This window comes from Pezoporus occidentalis, unplaced genomic scaffold (genome assembly GCF_034315485.1).
Source record: "Pezoporus occidentalis ecotype Australia unplaced genomic scaffold, CSIRO_AGI_Poc_V1 ctg105, whole genome shotgun sequence".
Classification (NCBI taxonomy): Eukaryota; Metazoa; Chordata; class Aves; order Psittaciformes; family Psittacidae; genus Pezoporus; species Pezoporus occidentalis.
The window spans coordinates 426,354-435,947 of NW_026912832.1; the positions used below are offsets into that span (position 1 = coordinate 426,354).

General features: G+C 37.3%; 1 protein-coding gene across 5 annotated transcripts in view; it reads left to right on the forward strand.

The window, feature by feature from the left end:
• MYO16 (myosin XVI) overlaps nucleotides 1–5,207 on the forward strand; it is a 386,124-nt gene extending 380,917 nt beyond the window's left edge. For all 5 annotated transcript variants that reach the window (XM_062619194.1, XM_062619175.1, XM_062619165.1 and 2 more), the window contains one exon: nucleotides 4,820–5,207. In XM_062619194.1, the coding sequence (XP_062475178.1) occupies nucleotides 4,820–5,053 (234 nt within the window). In that variant the 3' untranslated portion in view covers nucleotides 5,054–5,207. The remainder of the gene's footprint in view (nucleotides 1–4,819) is intronic.
• Nucleotides 5,208–9,594: the final 4,387 nt, after the last annotated feature.

Sequence of the window (9,594 nt, forward strand, 5' to 3'; positions counted from 1 at the left end):
TGTAATTAAATATTAATTTTCATGTTCTGGTGAATTGTAGTAGAAAAATTAGTGTGATCACATACGACCAAAAAAAATTACTAATGTACAATGCACATATTTTTGAAAAAATAAACCATACATTTTATGAGGGAGAGGGCAAAGTGAGGTGAAATTCTAAAAAGAATGGACTAATGCAAATTAATAAATCTGTTTGACAGTTTAAAGAGTTCTTCAGACGTAGCTTGATGATTAAGCGTGTGTTCCATTTGACATACAAATAGACAACACAAGCTCCTTGTTACCTCTTAATGTTACAAAATATTCTCTGTGAAGTTATAGCATTTGTTTTTTTTTAATGCAGAATGAATTTCCTGAGATTCTAGAGCCAAATCTCTGAATAACTCAAAATTAATTTTAAATGGGCCTGATAATTTTTTTACCTGGCATACCTTTTGTCACAAATGATTTAAAAATGTGAAACCTTCAACTTTCCATAATTAAAAACTTGGCTGATTTTTAATTAGCCTAAGAAATGAAACTATAATTAAAATTATTTATTGACTTACAGCAACTCATCTTGATTGTAGAACAGAGTTGAAATCCAGGATGTCTGCTTTAGTCTATAAAGTGAAATTTAGGCATAATTTAGAAGCTTAAATCCAGAAGGTAATTCAGGGGCTCTTTCTCAAATGACTATGCAATACTTAAATATGTATAACTCAGCAGGCAAAATCGTGCTCTTAAGATTTTCATGGCCACCAGCATGCAACCAAAATGCTTTATCTCCACTATCTCTTGTGCACTAAACCCACAAGGGACTCACCCCTGAAGGATTTGCTTTAGCATACTAATCACCCATGGGCAGCACAAAGCACAGAAGCCAAAGTCTGTCTTCCTTGCATTTAGAGGCTACCTCTTGCAGTCATAGCACCCTCTCAGAATGTGGGACCTCAGCCTCTTCTTTAACCTGAGAGAAGTCAAATCCACATCTTCTGATTTCCCAATATGCTCTTACCTCTAGGTAATGGTGGAAGTCCTTCCATGCATGTCCTGATGAAACCGAGCCATTGGTACTCTGTCACCAAGCAAAATCCCTAGTGCCAGGAGGAGAGGACTTGCTTCTATGGTCCTTCTGTGGTAGTTTGGGCTGTGAGGTGGGAGGAATGAATTCTGGGATCTCTTCCCTGGTCTGCTCATTACATATTTTTTAATTCATCTTGCCATATTTTGCAGTGGAAAATATGGATCTTGTTAAACTTCTGCAATCCATTGTAATTTCCAGTGAAAGCTTTGGTAACTCTTGCTCTTCTCTTGCACATGCTCTTCCCTTGTGTGTCACTATATTTGACACTTCAGCTTTTTTTGTTTGCACACTAAGGACTCTGGATACCAAACACAGTAGTGGTGTTTCCACCAGATGGCAGGGCTGTTAAATGCTGGGTATTCAAATCCTATGTGCTTGTGTATGTCTAGACCACATGCTGTGTTGTCCATGTACGACCATTGACATCGAGTAGTAAGATCCTGGTCTACAGTTGGTACCATCTCTACTCCTTAATGGTTGAATTTGTTTGTTCAGTGCTCATTGTAGAACTTCAAGGTCAGTAGTCTTAAAGTACTTACTTCCTACACACCTCATTCACGCTTCACAAAATACCTTTTTGGGATATAGAACAATAATGAGGAAGCATAGCTTGCTGTTTTACATTGTGCTTCATGTTAAATTATTCAGCAAACCTTTTCTATAATGAATATGTATAATAAATCTTCAGCTTGTCACAGCTCTAATCATGAATGGAAAAGAGAAAAGATATCATATTATTCAAATAGATCTAATGAAAGGAACTGATTCATTTAAACCTCTGCCATTTCTTGTGCATTTCCCTCAATTTCATTCCCACTGCATTTCCATCATGTTTTTCATCCAGTTTGAAATATAAACTTTTTCCATCTTACTTAGCAGATCAATCTCGTAATGATTAAAGATTTAAGATATGTTTCCATCCTTCTTTAAAAAAAAACAGAATAAAAGATGTACGCTTACTAGTGTACTGAACCAACATTTGTCCACTATACAGTGGAAAATGAGCTCTATAGTAAAACTGCTGACCCAACATTAATTTACAGCTTGCATAAGCAGGGTCAGTATAATAAAGCTTCTTCAGTGCTTATAAGCTATAAATAGGATGCATTTGTCAATTGCCTTGCCTAGGCAAAATGTACTTGCTTTCCACCCTGCACCTGTGTGCATTTATGTTTCTTAGAATAGCAGTGGCAATGTTTCTGTTCAAATACTTTGTCCATCTTTCAAAACTCAAAAGCCCCTCCATACTTCATTAGAGTCATGCTATCAAACTTTTGTCACCTGAGCACATCAATAATACAGTTTCAAAATACCTGTTTTCTTATAAATATACTGATCTACCAGTGGTCAGGCATGTCTTTTGATTATTTATCTCTGAAACTCTTTCATATGAAACTCTTGCAATGACAGTCTAAGACAGCTTGCTTTTTGTATGTTCTGGCACCTCTCTGAGAAGCATGCCTAATACAGGTTCATGAAATGCCTAAAATTAAATGCAAATAAGGTGTCTAAGTTGGGAAGACTGGATTCCAGTTTCCCAGTTTTCTAAACTGGGTTATGCCCATAAGTTAAACCCACAAAAATCTATAGAAATTGGCCACAGTAAGCCCCTGTTCCTCCCAAACTATACACCTGTTCTGCAAGGTAAAATGACCTTACCTGTCTTTCTTGATAAATTATTTCCAGTTACAAATTTTTCATTTTTCTTCTAATTTTTCCTACCCACACTGGGAAAAAAAAAAAAAAAAGGATGATGAAAAAATTCCTCTAACAATATCTGTGGAACATTTGATTCTCCTTTGAGTTGCTGAGATGCCCTGTTGAATTTTGTGTAAATGTAAAAGCAGAGTACAGTGCTGCTGTACTGCATAGGTGCTAACGAGGTCTTAAAGGATAGTGAGATGGACTTCATAGCTGTGTGGACTTGTGCTGTTACAAGGGCTTCAAACTGGCTTGAACAAAAATAATCATTGGAACAGAAAAAATAAATGGGTGAGAACAGTTTCTCCTAGGTGGATTATGGATCTAGTACAGAACTGTTTGGCTGCTTCAAGATGAATTTTTAGTTTCAGGCCAACTGAAACTATATTTTGAGTTGTTAGTGTATTCTCTGAAGGGGCCAGCCACTGGTTCTAAGGATAATACTTATCTGTGACAAGTAGGAATACTAGTTCTAACCAGCAAAAGAGGTTATAGTTTCTTGGTTATGGCTATTTGTGTATTTACATTTAGGGGCAAAATTGTCCTACTCTGGCAGCTGCTGCTTGCTCTGTGTAAAGGAATATTTTGTGAGTATAACAGTATTATACGATGGCATTTTAAGATCAAGTTGTTAGAAACTTGGACTACTGTAGGCAATCTGTTTTGCGTGTTTCAGAGGATTGTGTTCATGTACCCTTTGCTGACATGGGATTTTTTTCCATTTGTTTCATTTTTGGTACCTGCTTCATATTTCAGTTTGGTGCTTTTCAGACATGAGATTGAAATAAAGCAATTCTAAATCATTAATTTTCTTCATTTTCAGTATAAAGAATTATGAATGGGGAGTAGAGTCAGTGACTTCAGCACAGTTTTAAACCCTTTTGGAGACAAGGTTGCTTCAAATTATTAACAGGGTTGTTTGATATGTTTTCTTTCAGCTCTAGTGGAGATAAGAGTATCTTTCCCTCAGCAAAAGTGTAGAACTTGAGTGCTTACCAACATGCATCTATTTATTTCTTTAGTTGTAAATATTAGAATGGGAGCACTCACAGCCACTCACCATCTAACATGGCTAAGCCAGGGCACACTGCAGCAGTCTCAGGGTTTCACACACCATTCTAGAATGTATGGATAAGCTTATAATGCTCCATGCTGCCCTTTGCAAATAATGGATGGAGAAAAGAATGTGGTTCCCTCCTCACAGAGGTCTTGGCAATACAAAACACCTCTCATGAGTTCAAGGGAAGTTTATTTTGCTGACAGTCATTATTGTTTAGACATCATTACACATGTCACTTGAAAAAGGAGATAAGAAAAATGGGACCTGAGTGTGCCCTGCCCATAGGTTTATATACATGAGAAGAAGCAGAGGATCCTGTATGAATTATCATTCAGCATGGATGCTGCCATTTTACACTGCCAGGAGAATAACTTTATCCACCTGTTCTGGAGTTCAAGGATTTCATGTTGAGAGAGAGGCAAGACACAATGGATAAAAAAAACAACTAGTTTATTACTATAGGAAAAGATAAGGAGGAAGAGCCAGCAAAGGGTAAAAGAAACAGTGATGGATATTTTTGGTGACTGTTTATCTTACCAACCCCAAAGACCACATGATGACGATCAGGAAACCAGCTCTGAGAGACATCACCACAGTGCAAGGTGGCAGGCTCAACCTTAGCAGGTGTCCCCACAACATTGACCTGGGTGGTATGAGGATCTGCCTCCCAGCATTCCATGAGGCTCGGGCTTTTATACTAACAAAAATGCACACTCATTCTGACTCGGGGGGCCAGCCTATGCTGGAAGAAGCAGCCAGCAATATCTAGAAAGGTCTCCAAGGGTCAGGACTTTTCTGGGGAGTTCTAAAGTGAAACTTTCCAGATAGAAACTAAAGCTGGACTTTCCAGGGAGCAGCCAAAGCAGGACTCTCCAGGGAGGAGCCAAAGCGGGCAAACAGTGCTTTCCTATCTTTGTTTGTTTCACCATGGACCATTATCTATTGTCCCTGACGCACCACCTTTTTCGTTACTATTTCCTTCTCACTAACAGGTTATTCATCAGCTTAGACTTTCAGAGAATGAGAGTGTGGCTCTGCAAGAGCTTCTAGATTGGAGGAGAAAGCTGTGTGAAGAGAGAGAAGACTGGCAGCAAATCTTGCACAACACTGAGCAAAGAATCACAGCCCCACCTCCACCCCCTTGTAAAAAGCCAACGCTGCTTAAGAAGGTAGAAGATACCTCCTGCAACAGACTCTCTTCGGGCATATGGGATTCCACCATGTGATTCAGATATGTGTGTTTGTGGACTGTTAGGAATGAAACCATCTAAAGACTTCAATCTGCACTATCAGCAAGTTCTCTTCCCTTCACAAAGTGTGCAGGGATTTTTTATAAGCACTCTTTCAAGAGCACAGGATGGAGGAGCTGTTTGTACATGCGTGTGTTTGTTCTTTTCATATATATACACATATACATCTGTGACTTTATATATGTATGCATGTGTGTATATATATATATGGAGACAAACTGCGCTGTAAGTACCTAGTTTAAAAGTACAAGACAGTCACTTAGAGTTTTCCTATGGACAGTGAAGAAACTGTTAAGCAAATGATGATGGGGAGAAGTGTCTGACAGGCATTTTAGAGAGATCAGGAAAGACTATGTGGACACTGTACAGCTGTTTTATATAGTACAAAAATATGATGTTTCTTGTTCCCTAATGAATGGTTTTATTATATTACATGTACACATATATCTATCTTTCTTTGTAGATGTCTGTGTTCTATTGATGTTGCAAACCTGAAGATTATTTACATGTTTATTACTGGTGTTTTATAACTTCATGCAATTGGTGCTGTTGTTATTTCTTCAAAATACAGGTACTACATTCAGTACTTGCATTTTTCTTTCATAGTTTAACAACATACCAAACAGTTTCAACACTGTGTTTTTTTTCTCAGAACTGGCAATATCCTTTCTAAAATCTAATTCTGAAATTCTTGCAAAGCTTCTATATACAGGTGCGATTTGATGCTGTTCACAGCCATGAATTAGAGAGACTGACTTTCTTCTTGTGGACCTATGTTTCTGAATGTGTGCAGCTACATCTCAAATCTTATTTCATTCTGGGTTATGTAAAATAATTAGGCACTTATTTAGATTATAAATATGGTTTGAAATTCATACCTGATTATGCATAAGATCAAGTGTCAGTGGAAAGATACATAATGGTAATGAGGTATGAAAATAAGGCTGTGATTTACTGTTACAAGCCAGAAGGTTTTATGGAGATGGGTATATCAAAGGATTATGTCCTTATGGTGGTACAGTAATGCATTTATACCTCAAATTTCATGTAATGAAATGCATTCAGAAATTGAAGCATTCTGGTGTGCAAACATGAGTTCTGAGTAGTAACATTAATTTATGGAAAACATGATGCTGGAAACTTGTTAGCTACTGCTCAGCAGTCTTTGAAATACTGCTTTGCCACTAAAAGGTGTAATTTATATATATATACGCAGGTATTTTGTCAGGGACTGCTTATTTTAAGTTCTTAAACTATGTAGAGCCAGTGTGAAACACTTTCTTTGGCTGTTTGCCCCATTCCTATTGGGATCCAGGAAAAAGTGCTTGTAATTTTGCAAGTGGATTTAAAAATAATATTTTCAAATGTAAGCTAGGTTTAAAAAAGTGAGCACGTCCTTGTTTGGAAGTTGTTAGGAAACTTAAAAAAAAAAAACAAAAAACAACAAAAAAAAACCTGCTTGGAGATGTAGGTTTTCCCATCATGTTTAGCAGAAGCTTCAGACAGGCTGAATGGCAAAAAACTCAAATTATTCCCATGAGTATCATCAAGCCGTAGCAGAATTAAGCACCTTCACTTGCTGGAGATGAAAAAAGACATTTTGAGTGGAGAAGGAAGGAGAGACACAAGGTTAGCTCAGAATTTTACCTTGTCACTGTTAGCTTCATAGAAATCCTCTCTGTTAAGATTACCCATTTCTATTTCATGGGGAAGCAGGGACTCTGGAATCTGAATTGTACCTTTAGCTGATGTAAATGGTCATAGATCATTACTTTATCTAGGAGGGACAGCTAACCACTGTGAGGTTATGCAGAAAACATCTCTCACCTGTTACACAATTATGTCAAAATAAGGCTTTGCCTGGAAAAATTTGAGGTTTCTGTCTTTTCAGGTAACCAGGGACTCAGAGATCCCTGTGCAAAAGATCCCTGGATGCATGAGAGCTAATTAACATGACCTTGCAACTACATTGCTTCCAGGGTGCAAGTTGTTACCCTTACATGGCACAGCATCACTGTGCATAGCCATAACAGCATCTACCCAGCTAGCTTAGGAATCCTGAACACCTCACTGCACTGTGACATGCAGACATGCCCTCAGGCTTATCACTCCTCAAATGGGCCTGGCAAATGGCCCTCTTATAAGCAAACTTGCGAACTAATGCCCACTACCTGACTTGGCAGCTGGTAGCAATCAGTCCACAGCAGCCTGGCAGTTTAGCGCAAGCTGTAAAAACTGACTGAGAAGCCAGTTTAAATCATGCCAAGATCCTGGCTGCAGCAATGAACTGGCTCTCAGTCACCAAGCTGACTATCTGTAAGGTGAGCTTGTGTATCTCCAGATGACACTGTTACTGCTGCATTTGTAACGTGGGAGTATTTTGAGGGGAGAGAATACATTTGTCAAATGGCGTTTAAAATGGAGTTTTAAATAGGAAATAGTATGAATGCACATTATAGTATTTGCAGTCTTTATTAAAAGTTGTGATAGGGCTGTGATCAGCCTCAGCTGCAGGAGCTCAAATGGGGTCTAAGGAAGGTTTTTACTACTCTTTCACAGTCTGTATTGTGCCCTCTTACAGCAATATGAACCAAGTGTGGAAAAAAAGTATGTAGATTTTCTAGCAGTTTTATCAATACAGTTACACAGGAGAAGCCAGTACAAACCTGATTCAGGCAATCTGAATCTCCAGGCAATAAGCAAAGCAGATTATCCCCACCCCTGTGCAGAAGACCTTTGTTCTATTATTCACAAATTCGGGTAAGACATATTTTTCTGGGGGCCTTCCTTAAAGCATGTTACCAGAGTGCAATACAACAAACTAAATAGCAGAAGATATGAGAACTTTTTTTACAACATAGTTATTAATTCCAGGTTATGTAATGGTTAGTTTTTTACTTGGGAGGATTTTTCAGGATATTCCATTAAAATATAGTACTATAGGAATAAAATATTTGTGTTACAACATGTTTTAAATATGTCTCTAATGGCAGCAAGACACTCCAGAGTGTGACTTACGATGTCATAATTCACACCTAGTGTGTTCATTGGTCCCTTGGCCTTTGGCCTCATGCCTAACAATGCAGTTGGTAGGGAATTATTATACCATAATTCACACCCTACTGTGTCTTATTGCTTAAATAACCATACCCCCAGAGGTATCTTAAAACTACCATTAAAGTTTATATTGTGTATCAAAATGTGTTTACAGGGCTGGGAAAATATACTGTTGACATTTTGAAATGTTGAGAAGTAGTTTTAGCAGAACTGTACAGTGCTTGTAAATTAGTCTCCCCGGTGGAGTATGCACCAGCCAATTGCAGTATTTCTTGAGTATATGAAGTCCTCTCATGCACATTAAAAAATAGCTTATACACAAAAAAATAAGAAAGCCTTATGAATTTAATATTCTAAAGGGAGAGATTAAACTCTGTGAGCATGCTAATGCCCTTAATATCCAATGAACAATCTAAAACATATTTGCAATAAAGCAGTTTCAGGAAGCTGGGATTATCATCAGATAATCACTCCTCCACATTGTGCCTTATTGCTTCATTTTTAATATACAAACAAAACTTCTAACAAATCAGCCTGTCCTTCAGTATAAGGTAAGAAGAATCAAATACATTTTTATACTTTAAAAAGTCACTGGTCTTATAGCCAAGGGAATTCTGAAACCAGATTAAACCACAATAAAAGAAAACAGCTGTTGGCATGAGAAATTTTTAAAGCTTGTAAACCTTACTTGTTACTCCTGAAATAGCACTTGGTGGTTTTTAGTTGCTGTAGTTACATTCCTTTTGAAGATTATAAGCAAAACAGCTTTTAAAAACTGATTTAGATGTTCAGAGAAATACATGCACCAATATTTTACAAAAGAACTGTGTACAGCATGAAGTGATAAGCCTTTTAAAAATTTGTATTGTTTACAAAACAATAGTATGATTGTTGAATAAGTGAATTACCTATTTGCCAGTGATCCTTTTTTTTTTGTTCCTTCTAAAAGGTTGACTTATTTTCATTAATAACTTTATTATACTGCAGATCCTTTGTGTGTGGGACAAAGTTCATTAACTTGCTAAGAAAGCGTAATGGATTGTAGCATAGTTCTGAAGTGATAGTAATAGCCATATTCATTGTAGTCTTTAATTCTGCTCTATAGTATTGACATCCCTAGTAATCCTGTGATTCTTATCTCTATCAAGCCTGCTAATATCTGAAATGCTCTGAGGAACCTAAGATAAGTTTTGCCATTCGCTTGTTAAACAATAAATGTACTTAAACTCTGTATAAGTCAGTTTTACAGAATGATATTAAACATTTCATGGCTTTGTGTTCTAAATATATAGTTTTTCATGAGAAAACACCACTTGAACATAACCATTTGTCAGTAGCTGAACAAAACAGAAGGGTGTATAAGGGATGCTTCTCTTCCAGTTTTGCTGTTCTCTGTATACTCAGGATTTTCATGTTGAGAAGGAAATAAATCCCAGTGCTGGCTTGTACTGTGGCTGTGA